Here is an 18473-nt window from a genome sequence, read left to right on the forward strand (position 1 = left end):
TCGACGCGTTGAAAAATGTTGATCAATAAATTTCTGGCGTGGCGGGCAAATGGGCGGTTCGGTGGTGTGGGCGGTTCGCTAGGGAAGTACGTTACAATCCATTTAAACACAACCCATAACACTATCAAATCGATTCAAATCTATCAGAATCCTCTTCATCAGGCCAATTTACCATTATTTCACAAGTACGTGAATTATAGCTTGACTGGCCGCATGTGCCACATCGCGCTTCCTTTGGCGCAGTCCTTATCCTCTGCCGCTCATGTTCGTACGGTTCTTACTCTCCACCCTGCCCAGCTTCTCTCTGGACCTTTAGCTCTTGTCCTTGGTGTAGAGTAAGGCTTCCTCCTTCACACGTTCGAGGTTTTTTTTTGCTTTCGGCGTTTGCTTAATGCCTCATTCGCTGCTCAAAGAGATTCAACTTCGGCCTTTAATAATGCAATTTCATGCATCATTACTTTCGTCCCTTTTGCAAACTGATCGATAGCTTGCGTAAATCGAGGTTGGCGAGCTATTTGAAATACAACCTCTTGAATGCCGAAGTTCATAATCATGCTCTGTACGAGCCCAATCACATCAGGATCTTCGCATCGGTTCAGTAATTCCGGTGTGTGACATACTGTACTTGGACCACATCGAGTGACGAAAGAGTGCCTCGTTCGGGACAAGGGCTAGGGTCACGTACGTCATTTCATGCAAAGGCCAATTTATCTCGGTCTTCAGCCAGTTCTTCTGCATATTCAGTTGTTATATACTAGTCTGCTCGTGGAATCGACGTTTTGGTATTACTGTATTGTTTAGTCTAGTAGAGTTGTGCAATATGCCTAGCAAGGTACGACTGTTGTGAAATTTCTTAGATATCTTGACTTGTGGATAACTGTATCGCCATTTGTCAAGCTCTTAATACTGAGATTCAATTCTAACTATTGAGTTCTAGGTCGCCTCCCCAGCACAATGGCAAAAGGAACGCGCCGAGCTCCTCAAGAAAGAGAAAGCTGCCACTCATTTGCTATCTGATATTAGCGCTTCCCGTCGGGATCTGCCGATGGTTAAAATCGACGATCCAGTCCGATTTCAGTTTGACACTTTAGATGGGAAAAAAAGCCTGGTCGACCTCTTCGCTGGTCGCAGACAGCTGGTCCTGTACCACTTCATGCTCAAGGAAGAAGATAAGGAGGGTTGTGTTGGATGCTCCTTTCTCATGGATCATATTCCTAACCTAAGTCATCTCTGGAGCAGAGATACAAGCTTTGTTGCCGTTGCGCAAGCTCCTATCGAGAAAGTCCAAGCTTTCAAGCAGAGAATGGGATGGAAGTTTCCTTTCTACAGCTCCGGAAAGACTTTCGACGATGCCGATAAAGCCGGGGAAGTCGTAACATGGAAACCGGGGAACGGATATTTTGGTTTCTCTGTATTTTTGAGAGAAGGAGATGAGATATTCCACACCTACTCTACGACTGATCGTGGGGTCGAGGTTTTGTTGTCGACGTATGCTTTACTGGATATGACACCATTGGGTCGCCAGGAAGTGGGTAATGGAATTGGCCTGTTCCGTCTTCATGATCAATATTAGGGATATCGTTTAGGTTTTGTCTGTCAATTTGTATCGTATTGGGTCCTTCTTTTTGGTTTTCGGGTTTTGTCTTGGTATTCAGCGTCTATTAAGTTTAGTCTAAGGTCAGTCGACTTTTGACTACGTAGAGTTAAGGGCTTGAAGAATGTCTTCAGTCGTACGCCCGACACCTGGCGGACAGAGCTCACCAACAGCAATAGAGTCCCTGCGTCTGTCTTGGCTGGACTGTTGCAAGCAATTTCTTCGTACTTTCATTTCTGACTAATAGCAAATGCAATGAAGAGGAATATATTTGGTTAACTTGGGCGCTTGGTGGGTCAGTTATGTTTCAAACAGAGGCTACGTAATGTATCGTGTGTTTCAATCCGTGCGAGTTTCAGCCGTTCACTTTGCCGAACATATTCGTATTATTTGGCTTAAAATTTCGAACCCCAAAGATAGGTAGATATAGTGTGCTCTTGGGAGGAAGCGTAATACAAACTCGGATTTACAGCTATAGCGGCATCCTTGATCACGAGCTCCTCGGGCCCCGGTTTCGAATAATGCGCGTCTTTGACGGTGAAGCTTCACTCGGGAGGAGGAGCTGTATGCGGTGTTTGGGGTTGACATTGGTATATTTTAGGGAGCGAGACGCGTCGTGAAGGGGAAGAGCCGATGGAGTGGATGTTCGGGGAGAGTAAGATGACATCGGATATTAGTTAAATAAATGCGAAGGTTTAGAATGAAAACAAAGTAAGTTATATATATGTATGCAATCAGAGCGGTTGAAGTTGGAAAACGGTAATGAAGTCGAATACAAAGCATGACTCCCGGTTCGTAGATGGTGAATGGATAGTCCGATGAGATCTACGATGACAGAGTTACAGATATATCAATGAACTTTGCGAGTACTCGTCGCGAGCGAACTAATGGAGAGCGAAACGAAGTGAAGCAGAGCGGAGAAAGGAAACGGCGCCGATCATGGGCGCTTCCCGTTTAGGTATGGACATATTATGGGTCTTACCACAGCGAGCTTTCCAATCACAACCTGCCAGTCTTTACGTGGCGGAATGTAGGTAATGCTGATATGTGTTGGCCTTTGAAGTCGGTCTTTCTTGTGTAAATCGACGGCTGCGTGTCTTCACGTAGGTGAGTATGCAAACCATTCTAGCTCTTTTGGCCGCTGGATATTGACTAAATGTAACTTCGGTGAAAATCGGAGGGTCGCTGCGAAATTATGATGGATCGCATATATATTATATTTATATGTTGCTGGATCCAGTTTAGGAGAATGATGCGATGATCAAGATATGGCCAAACGTGCTCTGAACGCGTTGTTTACTAATATAATTCCACGTCAGTCGGATTTAATGATACGTAACTCCGGTGTGACGGTAACAGACATGGACAACCACATACTTCCATTTAGTAGTTCCCATTGCTGACCGTAGACAAAGGGCTAGGGGTATGCGGCAATTTAAAGTTCAAACCACTTCATTACATACGGCTGAAGTACCATTACGTTTCATAGTTTAAATCATTAAAGTTGCCACGTTTCTGCGACAGTAGGTACGTGCGTAAATCTCCCGATCGCGAAATCTTAATTGTTGCACAGACACATATGCGGCAGTCATCAGCTGAACAGAGCTTATCTGTGCTTAATTTTAGCAAACCTTTTGTTCGAAACTCATGCGATATTCCTCGCCTAATTTGGAACCGCAACAATCAAAAAATGTGAGTGGAATTTTACTTTTCGACTTGGCACAGATAAATTCTTGCCGAATTTTAGAGTTTTCCAAAGAGTGGAGCAACGCTTAAAAAATGACACAGCATAGACCTCTCGTACGCGTCCTGATACCCCAATAATTCACCAATGCCGCTGCAATTCGCTACGCTCGTCGTTAAAAAGCAGCGACTAGCATCATGATGCGACAGGCTGAATGATGCCCCATGGCGTTGCTGAAGCGTGGGGGTTGGGCTAGGCCTGAAAGGGACTTTGGCCGTGAAGCTAGGCCTAAGAGGGAAGTTATTTATTTCCAAGGTTCGCAGCGCTACTATGATAGAGTGTGTGCAGCAAAATATGCTTTACCATACAAGCGAGACATGAAAGCTAAACGGGTGCTAAGTTCCTCTATTTATAGAGGAATTGTGTCAGCGTAGATCAATAATTTTGTGGGCCGTTAGTGGCAATTAAACTAACTGCAGTGTATTCGCGTGTTCGCGAGGCTTTATGCACGGCGGACAGATCTTATGCAGAAAGCCCAGGAGAAGGTTATTATATACCTTACCCTGCTTAAGTCCGCAGTTGTGGTCTACCTTATACATGTCTTCCTACACCCAGCCTCTAATGATTCGTGACTTCCTACTCTTTTGTTTCTGTGCTGACGCGCACTCAAAGAAGTATGCTTGTCGGACCCTACGCTGATGGGCACGGCTATCAAGATTAAGGCATGAATAACAACCATGTGTAAGAACAGAGGGCGAGAAGTGGGTCAATGCTTAGGAATGAATAAGAACCAAGAGTAACTTAACCGACATAATCCAACTCGGGTTAGTGTGCGTCCTTGGGTTAATGTTTCGTTCTTACAGCCGCGCGCCTGCCCCCCAAAGATATGGGAGGTTCCAGAGCCACTGTTGCATCGACGAATTGCTGCACCGTCGTTAAGCAGGACTCTAATAAATACCATGAGTGAGTTTTCCTTGCGCCCAGGAAACTGAGCTTCTTATTCTTATAATGTTGCCAAAACTCTTGCATTTCTATTTCTTTCTCACTCTCGCTGCGGGCTTTATCATTGGAGTCCTAGTCGTGAGCTACACTTTATCTCGGGGTTTCGTCTACCTCAACCTGAGCATCCCGGAGACGCAATTCACGAATTCGACTTCAGATGACCTATTGTCCGTGGCATGGAACGATTCAGTCGTTATTGAACCCCCGACTCCTGACCTGGCATCCGTGGCATGGAACGAATCTCTCGGCTTTGGCGAGGTGCTCTACGTCAGCATGCCGGACCGCACTGACCGTCAGGACGCGATGAACTTAGCGGCGTCCATGAGCGGGCTAAAGCTGAGACTCATCAATGGCGTTGTTGGTGAAAGCATCAGCGTCAAAGCCGTGCCGGATAATAATGCACACAAATGGACTCTTAGGCCATCTGAGCTTGGGTGCTGGCGTGCCCACGCAGACGCGTGGCGCTACGTGATTGACACCAATATCGAGACTGCGCTTATCATTGAGGACGATGTATGTTTCTTGTGAGGCTGGGGAGTTGGTAGCGGGTTCGCGAGCTCTAACAAAATCTGCATAGATCGACTGGGACAAAAACGTTCACCAGATATTCCAGGACCTGAGCTCTCAGATGCAAAACAGCACCCTCCGGCTCGTCCCGCCTACTGAGCACGAGCAGACCAGCGCGCCGTACGGGCTCGACTGGGACGTCCTCATCATGGGGCAATGTTATGACAGCGCGCATCCCAAGCGCCTCGACCTCGTCCATGTCTATGATGATCCCAATGTGCCTTCTCGGAAGGATACCGAGCAAGTGTTTCTCAACCAAATGGAGTCCCTCGGCGTCAAGGGTAACGACGTTGGCAAGAAACGACTGATCTCGCCGGCGTACGGGCCGATCTGCACAATGGGCTATGCAATCACCCGCAGAGGAGCCCAGCGCCTCCTGCTCAATCTCTCGTACCTGAATCTGCGCGGCCCGGTCGACATGGACATGATGTGGAATCTGCAGGAGGGAAAAATACGGGGCTATTCGGTTACTCCACCGCCTTTTACTGCCTGGCGGACAGGCGGACAAAAGGACAGTGATAATAAGCATGATCCGAACCTGTCAGTCTCCGGTAAAGGGAACAGTGGTGGCTGGAGCAGCAATATAAAGAGTAGTGCTAGGGTCGCGATGGTAAATGAATTGGCGATGAATAATTGGGTGGACTACACGAAGAAAGAAACTCCTCCTGAACCTGAAAAGCAGACGGGAAAAGGGAACAATGGAGGACGAAATGGAAATGGAGCAAAAGGAAGTTAGTGTACTGCAGCAATGTACATCATTTAGAAGCAGTGGTATTTTTATCCCCTATCCTCGGAAGCGACCTTGAAATCATGTCGAGATTCGCTTCGAGAATTCTGGCGGCACAAGCTGGAATTTAAAAGTAGTGCTTGGAGTAGCAATGGTCGATGAATTGCTATGGGTGGGTAAGGACTTAGCCTGAAAATCAGGGACATGGGACGCCTCTCAAGGGTCTAATAGATATGAACGCCGAACATTGTGGGCTGGTTTTCTAACTTTTAATAACTCCAGAAGAAAATGAAACTCCTGGCCAATGTAGAGGTTGCAGTTGACAAGCACCCCCTGTCGTAGTGATTATCGCAATGAACGTACTATTTAAACTTTTCTTCGCTCAACAACTGCTGCTCGGGAAACTGCAAATTTTTCGCCGCCCACGAGCAGCATAAAAGCGTCCGCTAAACCACCCTGGCCTATCCCGCTATCTCTCGTCGTTTGCGCAGGCTGTCTGCGGTTCAAATATCAGAAAGGGGCCGCATTGCATGGCATTCGTTTTTGAAATATTAATAAAGGAGATTCATGAAGAGTAAACCAATCATTCCTTTTTGGGACTAGCCTAAATTGACGGCGGTGCTCACTCTCTGACCGTCGGTATCTCCCCCCGGAGGTAACCGAACGCGTTAAGTCCGACAATAATGGGTACACAAAGCTGAATGCGTCCTGGTATTGACCTTTCTCGAACGACTTGAATAATCATCGCATAGTTATCCGACTTAAAGCTGCCCCGTAGTATATTGCAAGCGATGTATCCGTCTACTGTATAACATAACAGAACAGAATATCTTTCACTCCTAAATGCGGGCACGCTCTCATCTGGTGTGACACCGACAGGCGCCCAGCCATCCTTACGATCACCAGTCTTTTCATTAGCAGCGGATTCATCCACAAACATGAGCTGTTCGGCAGTCCAGTCAGATAATTGAAGCAGCCAGTCGTCTCTTAGCGCCTGACTACGCTCAGCCGCGTTCTTGCGAATCTATGACGAGTAATGTGAGAAGCCATATGATAATCGGAACGTTCGATGTTTCCATACTTTCTTCTTCGTCCAGCTGTTTTTCTTTAATGTTCTGCTTATATTAGAAGCACTAACAATCACACCGAATTGGTCATATATAAACGATCTCATGTCCTCCAGGTCGGCCAAGGGGTGTCGTAATAAATGTTCCAACAAGTCCTGTCCTAGTCAGCTTGTAAATACCACGATTGTAAGTGGACTTTTACGACCAGCATTGCATCATTTATCTTCGATGGTCTTCCTAGACGCCCCTCTGGGGGAGATTGATGCGATTGCCACAATTTAAAGTTGTGCTTAATCCTCTTGACAGTCTTGGTGCAGCATCCTAGTTCCTTAGCAATCTGATCCACACTAGAACCGCTCTCGGCCATGAAAAGAACAGATGGGAGGAAGGAATCTGGAAAACGCGGAGGCATTTTGCGCGATGAACGTATCCGATGTTTCAATGTGCGGTGACAAGTCTCTCAAATAGAAGCAGACACTCAAAAAGAAGCAGACATTGAACTGTCGTCGGCAGTACTTCGAGGTAAAATACGACGCGCTGGGAGAGGTTTTTTTTTTTTCGTTGGGAGGGGACAAGACTTTTGCAAGACACTGTTGTATCTTGGACCCATACAAAAAAGGTTCCACAACCAACAATTAGGGCAGGTAGCCAAGGTCCATAAAGTGAGTGCACTACCAACAACTACGTGAAAACCATTTTATTTTCAAAGATAGCACTAGATAACACACTAAATTGACTTGATTCTCAATTTACTAAAACAGTAGGGCCTGCTAAACAGGTTTTCTTATGGTCCAACACCAACAGCTGGGAATAATCGTTTTCGAAGACAGCATGCCACAATTTTGACTCGGAATACTCTGTGATGATGTGAGTGACACGGCGGGAATCAAGAACGTAAATCAGACACAGAATGAGACTACGTACCATTGACTGGCAAAGACGTGGCACAGTCAATTATTATCCAATTCTCAAGCATATCAGCTTCAATCCATGGATAATATCGGCCACCCTTCTTAAATCTATCACAATGCTCAGTAACTCGGTTGTGGTCTCTGAGTAACTCAATCCCCCATCTCTTTTGTGGAATCCAGAAGTCAACTCGGCCATCACCTTTCCGCGACCATTCGCTGGAGATTGGCACACCTCGACCTACTACAGCATTGAAGGCCCTGTAGAACTCATCCTGATACTGCGCCTCTAGTGGTCGGAGTTTGGCTGCAGTTGACATTTTGCCTTCTACGCAATGCCGAAGATTTTTCGAGGAGAATTGCTTGAGGACCTCCTTACACGCTTTGAATCGTAGGAAATGCCTCATCTGGGAACTTTGTTGGTACCTTAGCAATAAGGCACTCAATATACCTAGATATTTTCAGTATAGAACAATAAGAGTCCATTTTGGAGAACATTACTTTTCATGTAAGCGTGAGGGCAGAACACCAACACTCTTCTGCTGTTCAATGCCATCTCTTAAGACTGCTCTGTGGATCCAGCCATTTTCATAACAGCATCTGATACCGTCAACTGACTCGTTAAATGGAATATATCCATCCTCTAGCGCTTGCCTCAGAGTGTTTGCGGCTTCTGTTGTAAATCTATCCCCGAATGGAAAAGATCGAGAGACAGCAGTTCCCTTGAGACTGCTGAAGACTTTATTGTCATCCGCTAAGGCTTGAATCGCACGGTTCTCTGTTATCGTGGGAGTAACTCCATGTTTCACCTCAGAGCGGTACACCTAAAAAAATAGAGTCAGTTGCGCTAATTAGAGAAAGCTAATTTGCTTATTAAGACTTCTTCTTTTCTCACTGAGCCTAGCAAGACAGTAGCAGCGTCTGCCATGGAACTCACATAACTGTCGAAATGCAGGTGCCTATAGAGCAGTTACATACCTGGAATAGATAGTACACTATTGAGTTCACAGCCCCGGGATGGCCGTTTGTGAGATTGAATATATAGTTCCGAGCGTCTCTGTCAATAGTATACTTTTCAACGAGTTCAGCAGAACATAATTTCGTCATAACGATTTCAAACTCGTCTTTGTTGTAGAATAGGCCTATTGGTGGCGAACCTGGCTCAACTGATGGAGTTAATGAGATACGTTGTGTAGGACCGAAATCCACAGGCGTTCCATGATCTCTTCTGTTATATGGCATGCCTGTTGATGGGCTGCCGTATGAGCAGAAAAGACATAATTTTACCCTATATCCAATCCTACCCCGGATGCTTTTGACAATGTGGTCCCAAAATTCAATATCTCCATATGTGCCCTGTGCTTCATCCAGGATGATCACGTTGTCATTGGCAAAAATATCTTGTTTCTTTTTGAATGTCGGGTATCGGCATCTAAGGATCTGAGCAAATTTTTCCCAAGGATCTCTGTCATTAAGGTCACTGAGGTTCTGTTCCCACGCACCAAGCCAAAAAGTTGTCCTTCCTTGTCGGCGATAATAGTCCCTTAATAGAAGCGCAAGTACTGACTTCCCACTTGCTGGGGTGCCGCGTATATGAACAATATTCTCAGCATCTAGAATTTCCGCAAGTTTCGACACTGTCTCATCTCTAGCACATATGTTTGCGCGCATGTGTTCGTCAAGCTCTGGTGAACCTAAAGGTGGCATTAACATTAGCTATGATCATGATATGATGAACTAGGATTGTACCTCGGGGAGTGGTAAGTTGCTGTTGCTCTTGTGGTCGTAAAATAATGATGTCAAGATCTGGATCGTTGGTTTGAGGGAAGTCGGATAAGATTCGCTCGCGCGGATGGAGATGTGCAAGATTCTCCTTTATAAGGCCGCCTTTGACTGGGTTGACAGGGCTGTAGAGGTCGAGCTTCCAGTGAGCAATCTTGCATCCCTCGTCCATTTCGCAAGTCTTCTTTTTGACACGGTCAATAGTGTCAACTCCGAGAGTGCAATCTACAGAGAACGGCCTCCGAAGATCATCGGAGAAAGCACACCACAACGTGCGCTGAGAGGGTTGAGCCATTGTTGGAGACGTTCGGTCTGGGGGCAAAACCCAGGAGAAGAGATTCCCTGCCATCATGGAGGATCCTGAGAGCATTGGTGTGATGCAACAAATGAGAAAGGTTCACCTGCGGTTGCCTCTGTTATTGCGATTGATTTTTGGTTGTGTAGGATCACATGACAAGATCCCTTAATGACATCACATCTCCTTGTTTTGGTACGATGCTTCCACTTTGTCGCGACACTTTTAAACAACCCTAACCCAGAGGCTCTCATGATGACAAAGCCCTAACCTCACCCATCCAAGCAGTAAGTTGCGGTCGGTCACTGTGTCCCTTACACGTCAGAACCAATAGAAATAAATATACCATCCGAAGCGGCTGATTTTCCTGATTCGGATACTACCATTTTTATGAATGTTACCAACCCAGATGTTTTCGCTGACTTACCCGGCGTACCTCTGGCGGGGGTCAGGGAGCGGTCGGCCATGGGTTGAGCCAGCCAGGGTAAACAAGTCAATACCAGTCAATACCTCTTTACTATAGTGAACCAGGCACTCTGGACCAACTAGACCTCTAGGCCGCCACCATTGCGGCTCGTTAGTATGTGTAGTCAATAGTCAATACCATGGTTTAGACCTCTGAACTGCACATCATATTTACAGGCGTCGACTTGGTTCCTTCGATCCTCTCGTATACCATCTCTACAATTGCGTGCTGGCACACGAGTCTGACTTAAATGAGGGCATGATTACCTACCATCGAAATCAATAAGAAGGATACCTCCATTGCCAATCGGCGGGATTTTTGCTGTGAACAGTATCGTTTATACTCTTCTCTGATTTTCTGATGGTACTTTTAGCGACTTGCCCTGTTGAGCTTTTCCGTGATGCCTTTCTGGGACTGATTGAACGTGGTAACTACGTCTGCGAGTTGCATTTGAAGCCACTTTCGTTGAGCAGTGTTGTCATCGTCTGCAGTCCACGCATTCATTATTAGTGTCATCTTATCAGGTTGGGGAAAATGGGTGGTGAGAATGAATAAGCGTTCAGGTGATTCATTTCCAAGATAGGAAGTTAAGAAGTGCCTCGGATGTGGGAAAAGGGGAAGATATAACCCGAGAAGAACCCGACGGATCGTGGATGTGCAACAAACCAAAAGTGTATGGTAGGCTCAAATATGAGGAAAGGGGTAGATAGGACCTGGGGAGAACCCGAAAGAGTGTCGATGTGCAGCGAAATGAAAAGTCTAGCCTCGGATGCAGGAAACGGCCAGGTCAGACGTGGAGGGGACGTGGATGTGGAATAAAACAAAATTTCTATAAGTCAATATGACACTACCTTCCACATCCTACCCCACTCCAAACCCTCATTCCTCCAACCCCGCCACCGTCGGGTCCCAAGCACAAGGCTCATACGCATTAATATCTAGCGTCTTCATATCCTCCGCATCCAGCTCAAAATCATACACATCCGCATTCTCCACGATTCGTGATGGCGTAACACTCTTGGGCAAAGGCACCAAGCCCTTCTGCAAACTCCACCGAATCAGAACCTGCGCCCCAGTCTTCCCATGCTTCTTCACTAGCGGCTGCAAAACAGGATCGTCCATCCTCCTCCCCCTCACAATCGGACAGTAAGCTTGCACCACCACCCCTCTCTTCTCACACCATTCGACTATATCTCGCCTAGGCAACCATGGATGAATCTCCCACTGCCCGACATCAATCTTCCCTCCTTTACCCTCACCGCCTCGTTCCGTCTCAAGTTCCTTGATATAGACCTCCATTTCGTTTAAATGCTGAACGCCGTAGTTGGAAACACCAATGCTGCGGATCTTGCCCGCTTCCTGAGCCTCGACAAGCGCTTTCCACGCACCCTTTCGGGCCTCTCTTCCACCATAGGGAGCATGGAGGAGCATCAGGTCGATGTATTCGAGGCCAGTGAGCTTTAGAGATGCGTCAATTTGGGCGGCGGCGCGGGCGTAGGACAAACCGCGGGGAGGAACTTTGGAGGTGAAGAAGATTTGGGAGCGGGGGATGGAGCTTCTCTTGATTGCTACTGCTGAGGGCTCTTCGTTGCGGTAGACGGCGGCTGAGTCGACCTAGGATTGTTAGTGACAGGACGTAGCTGTTAAGGTTGCGAGACTTGCATGTCTGTAGCCAGCCTCAAAAGCTTTCGTCACAACATACTCGCAGATGTTGGCAGGACTACAATTCAATCAGTCACGATCGGAGATCCAGAAGCGAGCCTCCCATACGTTTGGTAGACCTGGGACTTATGTTAGAGATTGCCGTCTATGATCCATGGGGAAATACATACGCCATAACCTAGCATCGGAATCTCATATCCCGAGTTCATACGCAAAGTGGAGTTGATGGTAAGCCTCGACATTGTTCTTCGAAAATGTATCAGGGGTAACAGCTAAGACCGAAATTGCGAACTAAAAAAAAAGAAATGTCAATGGCGACAAGAGCTTTATATAGACAACCCGGTTGTGGTCATTACCTCCAAGCGAGACCACACGGAGATAAGGAACCCTTTAACTCCGATAGATGCTAGCCCATCTATTTAAGCTTTTTCTGGGTTCTCCGTCTAATTCTTTATCCTAGGCCAATTTTTTGGCCGCACGACTCCCTTGTCCCCGCGCATATACTGGATTATTTTGGTATGGTGCATCCACAGCCGCACGATTAGAGGTGGATACGATTTGCGATTAATCGTTATTCGTATTCGTAAAGTCCAATACGATTACTATACGAGTCCATGTACAATTTTACGATTAACTATACGAGCGCTGAGTTTGGTTACTCGCAAAAAATCGTATAGTCATACACGCGATCTTCATTATCTGCTCTGAAATGTACACGAAAAGGACATGCAAATAAATAGAAATAAATAGCACAAAATTACCATCCAGTTCCTCTTGAATAGTGATCTGCAAGTAAAGTAAGCTTTCGCATGGTCCCTGACTCCATGGAATGCCTTCTTAACACAAGCAAGTCTCTTCCCTCCCTAAATAATCTCTCAACAGCCACTTCAGACGCTGGAATTGCGAGGTAGTCTCTGGCCGCCGCTGCCATTCTCGGGTATTCATCTTTGTGGGCCCTCCGCCACCTTAGCAGCCATCTCTCCTCAGTAGCGACGACAGCTACTGTCTCTTCGTCAAAATATCTGTCTATATCTGATCGCTGAGCTTTTCGGGGGGCCAACTTTGAGAGCATGCGATTCTCTAAATTGGGCTTCTCAACGGTAATTATTGACTCCTTACCATCGGGAACCATCTGGCTGATAGAATCCTTGGGTCCCAGACCAACGGAGGTCTCAATGCTCGACTGGGCCGTGTCTGGCAAGATATTCTCCATCGGCTCATCTCCTTCGTAACCATCATTCAACAATAAATAATCAACCGCTTGCTTTCGGTGGGGTCGCGTCGGAGGATCCATATTTTCTAAGTTGTCAAGCGAGCGGCAAACGATAACTAACAGATTTCGTTCTTAGTATGCTTGAAAGACAACCGCGTTCCGCGCGTGGCACGCGTTAGCAGGGTAAATTTTTTCACGCCATACCTAAATAGGAATGCGATTACTATACGATTACTATACGATTTTGCGGTAGACCATACGATTACTTTACGATTAGGTTCTCATTTTTGAGATTAACTTTACGAATAGTATTAAATTTTGACGGTACCGTAATCGTATCCACCTCTACGCACGATGCCCGCAAACTATCACAAAACCTGAATATCGCCAAAACTCCTTGAAGATCGTCCTTGTCAAGCAGTTAAACGCGACGCGGTATATAACACATTAGTTAACTTTACTAAAATTACGTGATGAAGTACTGTGAGAACGTGGGCTACGATGGGAATTGACGTTGGTGACGAAGAGATCGGCTTAAGGCGAGGAGGGCAGGACATGGGCGTTGCGCTTGGTTTCTGTCTAATAATTTATCATGGATCCGCTTGCAATTGACTTTCCCGCGATGAGCAATCCCTACGACTTATGCATTGTGACTTATCCGTTGGCATGGTCTTTTATTCATATGCCAGAGCCAGAGCTTTTGTGAACGCGCGTGCGATCAACAACAATTTCGCCGTAAAGAATGGCGTAGTGAAAAACAAAGATAAAAAGTCTACTGCTTGTATGCAAGTGAAGCCTCTCAACAGTGGTAAGCTCCCAATGGAATTCGGGACTTAAGGAGACAATGGGATCACCCGTCAGAAATTTGCTCGAAGCATGCTCTGCGACTGCCCTTAGAGAGTTCGTTTCAAAGGACAACTCAACGAGTCGTGGATCCTGACAGAGCTGGTCGACCAACACGACGGACATCAGATTGAAGGTATCGATCATACGCTTATCCTGAAAACCGACCCATGACTGCAGGGCTCGAGCAACTATGCTCGACCTTGTCCAGCACTCTTCAGCATCGTTTAGTACCTTGCATCAGTGCTAAATTCGACTTACGGTTTGTAGCTGTTGGGCAGGGATGTTTATAATCGAATATACGACTACTTTCGCGAAAGCAAGTCCTCAGCTGCCCGATTTAGAGACTCTGCGGGATGATGGTTACATCTACAGTGTGAAAGTGACTGCGGACAACACTTTCAAGGTTTTATTTTTTGCAAGTCTGATGATGGGCGCGTCTTTATGGGCAGACGGTCATAATCGATTCAAACGTACAAGACCAACAAATTCTGCTTGCCCTGGTGAACTTCGTCGCGGTCGACAATAACTTGCCGACCGTGAGAGTTGCCTTGTGCATTGTCACCAACTAACAGACAAGTGCGTACCGCCGTACACCTGGGCCCTAGAGCAACTGAATGAGTAGAACCGTATGCACATGATGCGATTAAAGTGAAGTGTAGCCGAAATGTGGTAGTGGAGTGGCTTGTGATGGCTGTGGCAATGGATGTGGTGGTGTAGCACAGGTACAGACGTTCCACGGAAGAGTACATACGCTAGTCCCAAAAAGGAATGGTTGGTTTACTCTCAATGAATCTCCCTAATAATTGAACTACCCTCTGGCCCAAACCCTGGAGTTTCAGACGATTCACGGTCAATTCCACTAACCATTCCTCTTTGAGACTATTCAGGCCATACAAAATATTAATTTCAATCTGTTTGATGTGCTGCCCACTTACTTGGAAGTTCCTCTCATGATCGATCGAATGACTGGGAACCCGCGCACTCTGCTTTACAAAACGTTATGATCCTCTCGAACGCCGAATAAAAGACTAGTACGATAGGTCAAACGTCTTACAGCAACTTGTCACCCTGCAACTAAATCGATAACAAAACTTGAAAGGAAAGGAACCTATTCACGCCAATTAGAATCTGCACGATTGCAACCTTCGACCGGATTACGCCCTGGTTTGACGCGTTTCAACTACGATTTCAACTACGATTCCAAGAACAAAAGTACGAATCAAAGTACCCCCAATTACAAGGCAGTTACAACAATCTGTACTAATTTTTACGCGCGAAAGTAAGGCTCTGGCTTTGCTGACATTGCACGAATTGGCAAAATATCGAACGCCATAATAGAGATAGCTGGGCAAGAGCAAGAATTCTTTGGACAGGAAAAACCGACGAGCGTCGTGGATCCGGTGTGGCAACACTGGCAACACTTGCAACACTGGGGCAAGCAGATACTCATCCTAATCATGGCTAAAGCCTTTCTTCTGCGAGCCCTTTTCTGAAAGAGTTCGTAAGCGGATTAGCTGATTAGCTGATCCTGACCCGAAGTAGGAGCTGCGCGACGATATCGTATTAGACGATAATTATCGACAGACATTAAGGTCGATGATGCCCTTTGCCGATTTGCGCAAACATTGCCGATATCGTACCGTGAAGAGTCCTAAGGTATTCCAAGCGGTCATCTAAGAAGCAAAGGTTTGCGAAGATATTTCTGCTATAAATTTCATTAGCTTATTTACAGAATTTTGTCTATGTGCTTGACCTTAGATCTCCTAAAGTCGTATATGGATCACAAGCGTGTGCAATTTTCGCCAACCCGCTGCTTTTGCACTCTTTAAACTATATACGTGAGACTATCAGCAATGCCCACATCCAGGTTAATGACATGTCCTTGACAGGGAACTCGATGATGTAGGGGATTTCAGTTGACAGTTCCGCGCTCTTATAAGTCCTTAGCATATTAATCGACACATTTTGTCAGTTGAACCGTGATTATACGATTGTGAGTTATCCTTCCCTGTCTACGGCAGTCACTAAGAAGGTAGACTTGAACGGGCCCGTTCGGGAATTTGAGCATTCTACCCTTGGATTGGATGCGGTAGATTGATGGTATGTATTAACATATGCTGGCACTCTGCATAGTTTCAGTGCCTCTAGGTTTTATTGAACGAGTAAATGAATTTCCAAGTTCACGTGGGAGTAAATGACTCAACTTTTCAGTCCGCTAGCAATAATCCATGTGTCAAGATAATGTTGTGCCTCTCTGATTATCCTGACGTTCAGAATTTCCGGCTCCACAGTACCTCAATATAATAAGTTAAATCAGTGACCAGCAGTATTTAGTCTCCAGTTGCGTTGAATAATATTGGAATTGACGATTAGTGAAGTAGAATAAGTTGGTTAGCGAATCTTGCAAAATGGCGTTAATCTCCTTCAACTTTAAACGTGTCTTTCACTCTATTGAGTGCAGTTCTAACGATGGCGCTAGATAGACCTTCCATGAATGTCTGCGGCTGGAGAAAGTTGACCCCTAATTGTCTGACAGCGTCGTCGTTCAGCCAATTGGAGGGAACAAAGTCACCCACTTTAACCGTCAAATCCCTCGGAATCACGTCAGTGATGTCAACTCCATCCTTAACGAGATGCTGTTTTCATATGTAAGAGAAGGGAATTGCTCTCTTATGAATTGCGATGTCTCACGGAACTTACCACTGGCTCACTCTTCACTATGCCGGCATCAGTTTCTCGATACGTCTCGAAGAACGCATCACGGAGAGTTCCAAACCATTTGTACCCATTATATTCTAGCGGTCCCAGTGTGCGATGCTCCACTCTCCGTTGTCTGTTGAATTCAATCAGACATGTTTGCATTTCCGCGTTGCGGTCCTCGATGGTACGAAACACCCGATGAGCCGCCCCAGAATTCTTGTCGACCTCTGTCAGACACAGCAGCATTGCTACGGTAGCTTCCTTTTGCTCGATCCACCATAAAGTCGCCTGACGCAGGCATAAGTACGACTGCGAAAAGCCCAGTTCAAAAGCAATTCTACTAGTATCTAAGGATTCATCGTCGTCAAATATAATGAGCCCATCTGGCTCCTTGTAAGACTGCCTACGAGATATTGTAGATGTCGTCAAGTGCCCAGCATTTTGTATTCTCGAGATAACGTGATTGCTTACCCCGGCATTACGCATGACCCTTACGGCCTCGTCCACCATACTGTCGATTACCATCACGCTCGTGCGTTCGTGGAGATAGCTTGGACAGCAATTGATTGTGACTTTCTGAGACTCGCCATCGTACCATACCCTATACCTGACAGTTGTTATTCACGTCAGCATCCAGAGTCATGAAATAGAATCAATTGGGTGTCACCTTCGGTTGGACTTTTCTCTTTCCTTAATGATTTGCTTGTAACCTTCCTCGGAGACTATGAACTCTAGCACCGAGTCACTTGGTAGCGGGCCACGGAGGATTTCGAGTACCCCGGACATCTCACTCTGCATTGGATCCTCCTTGGCTGAGACTTCTTCGACTGTGACTATATTGGCGATGTTTTGGACAGTGTCCTTCTTGGCAGTGACTGTGGTGGAAATTCTAGTAGTCTTTATACCACTTCGGTCTCTGGTCTCCGAGACCGTCGCGCCTTCGCGTGTGGCGATCGCCATCGCCTGCCACGCGGCTTCGCGAACGCCGGCGTAATATCGTCGATCTGGTTCACCGTCAATGAGACTCATGATGTGATATGTTAATACAGCTTGCTGTGGCGTTGAAGGGCGAAGACACGTAAAGTGCAGACGAGTGGGTAGCTTGCAGAAAACGGTTCGGTACCAGTCGAGATCTTTGTTTGTGTTTGTTATGATTATGATTTGGACCGGGACTTCATCCGCCGTCCACTTTCCGACAACCTAAAAGATATTGCCCACATATCACTTACTAAGTAGATTATTACTATCTGCTAGAATTATTGCATGATATCCTCTCTAAGCATGAAAACCCAAGAAGTTACTGAAATCATGGAAGGCACCAACCTGATGACCAATCGTTGTGATGCTTAATTTGCGACACAGATACCTCGTACAAGGCCACGAATTCCCCAACGGGAGCGATACATCGTGGCCGTGGTAATTAGGTATGAAAACAAAAACCTGGTCTTTTGCTGGATAATGCTCAAACAGGATGAGCCGAGAGTACAGATCGAAACGATCACTAACGGGACCGCATATGCCGAGCCGCTCGAGGTGAGGCAGGGTGAGCCCACACGCAATCTGACGTCACTCGCAGCCCCTCGCGAAAAGACCAAGAATATATGATCACACTGTCACATGTCGCCTCCGGGCCGGTCACCATACCAAAAGGAGGGGCGAAGGGCGACTTTAGAGTTTGGACGGTTGGTATAACCAAGTGAGGGCGATTGAGACGTACCCCCGGCGTAATGTGGAGTACGGGTCCACTCTTGAAGTTCGCAACCTCAACGCAGCTGAGGCATGGATTGCACATTATCGAGACTATTTGATCGCCCTGATTTTCTGCCCAAACTGAATGGGTTTTATTATATTATTTTATTGTATTTGATAGTCCTGGAATTTTCGCGATGTTCTCAGGGTAACTGCGTATGCTTAGTAAGCGTCGCCGCAACACTGGGGCATATACAGCACAATTGCCACA

The 18473-nt window shown here is 46.3% G+C and overlaps 7 protein-coding genes across 7 annotated transcripts; 2 read left to right on the forward strand and 5 right to left on the reverse strand.

Moving 5' to 3' along the window:
• The first annotated feature begins 731 nt into the window (after nt 1–731).
• V1508DRAFT_61492 (uncharacterized protein) lies at nt 732–1938 on the forward strand. Its single transcript, XM_066942980.1, has 2 exons — nt 732–832; nt 938–1938. The coding sequence occupies exons 1-2, from the start codon at nt 821–823 to the stop codon at nt 1571–1573; spliced, it is 648 nt and encodes a 215-aa protein (XP_066792287.1). The 5' UTR covers nt 732–820; the 3' UTR covers nt 1574–1938.
• A 1964-nt stretch (nt 1939–3902) lies between these two features.
• Nucleotides 3903–5922, forward strand: V1508DRAFT_442759 (uncharacterized protein). The gene is made up of 2 exons (XM_066942352.1): nt 3903–4793; nt 4858–5922. The coding sequence occupies exons 1-2, from the start codon at nt 4287–4289 to the stop codon at nt 5581–5583; spliced, it is 1233 nt and encodes a 410-aa protein (XP_066792288.1). The 5' UTR covers nt 3903–4286; the 3' UTR covers nt 5584–5922.
• Nucleotides 5923–6092: 170 nt separating this feature from the next.
• Nucleotides 6093–7202, reverse strand: V1508DRAFT_428250 (uncharacterized protein). Its single transcript, XM_066941780.1, has 3 exons — nt 6844–7202; nt 6656–6796; nt 6093–6598 (listed from the first exon to the last, which is right to left on the reverse strand). The coding sequence occupies exons 1-3, from the start codon at nt 7051–7053 to the stop codon at nt 6197–6199; spliced, it is 753 nt and encodes a 250-aa protein (XP_066792289.1). The 5' UTR covers nt 7054–7202; the 3' UTR covers nt 6093–6196.
• A 121-nt stretch (nt 7203–7323) lies between these two features.
• On the reverse strand, nt 7324–8363 carry V1508DRAFT_61571 (uncharacterized protein). Its single transcript, XM_066942982.1, has 2 exons — nt 7566–8363; nt 7324–7498 (listed from the first exon to the last, which is right to left on the reverse strand). Exons 1-2 carry the CDS (start codon nt 7954–7956, stop codon nt 7386–7388), a joined length of 504 nt encoding a protein of 167 aa, XP_066792290.1. The 5' UTR covers nt 7957–8363; the 3' UTR covers nt 7324–7385.
• A 15-nt stretch (nt 8364–8378) lies between these two features.
• V1508DRAFT_61544 (uncharacterized protein) lies at nt 8379–9770 on the reverse strand. Its single transcript, XM_066942981.1, has 2 exons — nt 9299–9770; nt 8379–9243 (listed from the first exon to the last, which is right to left on the reverse strand). Exons 1-2 carry the CDS (start codon nt 9699–9701, stop codon nt 8483–8485), a joined length of 1164 nt encoding a protein of 387 aa, XP_066792291.1. The 5' UTR covers nt 9702–9770; the 3' UTR covers nt 8379–8482.
• A 1201-nt stretch (nt 9771–10971) lies between these two features.
• Nucleotides 10972–11996, reverse strand: V1508DRAFT_362106 (NADP-dependent oxidoreductase domain-containing protein; the record flags this gene model as incomplete). The annotated part of the gene is made up of 3 exons (XM_066937216.1): nt 10972–11696; nt 11751–11793; nt 11925–11996. The coding sequence occupies 3 exons, from the start codon at nt 11994–11996 to the stop codon at nt 10972–10974; spliced, it is 840 nt and encodes a 279-aa protein (XP_066792292.1).
• A 4231-nt stretch (nt 11997–16227) lies between these two features.
• Nucleotides 16228–17542, reverse strand: V1508DRAFT_407125 (uncharacterized protein; the record flags this gene model as incomplete). The annotated part of the gene is made up of 4 exons (XM_066938833.1): nt 16228–16449; nt 16514–17120; nt 17181–17388; nt 17419–17542. 4 exons carry the CDS (start codon nt 17540–17542, stop codon nt 16228–16230), a joined length of 1161 nt encoding a protein of 386 aa, XP_066792293.1.
• Nucleotides 17543–18473: the final 931 nt, after the last annotated feature.

The sequence above is a fragment of the Lipomyces doorenjongii genome (assembly GCF_038497915.1).
Source record: "Lipomyces doorenjongii strain NRRL Y-27504 unplaced genomic scaffold V1508scaffold_149, whole genome shotgun sequence".
NCBI classification, from domain to species: Eukaryota; Fungi; Ascomycota; class Lipomycetes; order Lipomycetales; family Lipomycetaceae; genus Lipomyces; species Lipomyces doorenjongii.

Coding starts and splice junctions, on each gene's coding strand:
- V1508DRAFT_61544 (XM_066942981.1), bottom strand. CDS start 9,701: ATGCTCTCAGGATCCTCCATGATGGCAGGGAATCTCTTCTCCTGGGTT. Junction 9,244..9,298: donor GCAACTTACCACTCCCCGAG/GTACAATCCTAG, acceptor TGCCACCTTTAG/GTTCACCAGAGCTTGACGAA.
- V1508DRAFT_61571 (XM_066942982.1), bottom strand. CDS start 7,956: ATGAGGCATTTCCTACGATTCAAAGCGTGTAAGGAGGTCCTCAAGCAA. Junction 7,499..7,565: donor CACGTCTTTGCCAGTCAATG/GTACGTAGTCTC, acceptor ACATCATCACAG/AGTATTCCGAGTCAAAATTG.
- V1508DRAFT_442759 (XM_066942352.1), top strand. CDS start 4,287: ATGTTGCCAAAACTCTTGCATTTCTATTTCTTTCTCACTCTCGCTGCG. Junction 4,794..4,857: donor CGCTTATCATTGAGGACGAT/GTATGTTTCTTG, acceptor AAATCTGCATAG/ATCGACTGGGACAAAAACGT.
- V1508DRAFT_428250 (XM_066941780.1), bottom strand. CDS start 7,053: ATGCCTCCGCGTTTTCCAGATTCCTTCCTCCCATCTGTTCTTTTCATG. Junction 6,797..6,843: donor TAAATGATGCAATGCTGGTC/GTAAAAGTCCAC, acceptor TGACTAGGACAG/GACTTGTTGGAACATTTATT. Junction 6,599..6,655: donor ACAGCTGGACGAAGAAGAAA/GTATGGAAACAT, acceptor TACTCGTCATAG/ATTCGCAAGAACGCGGCTGA.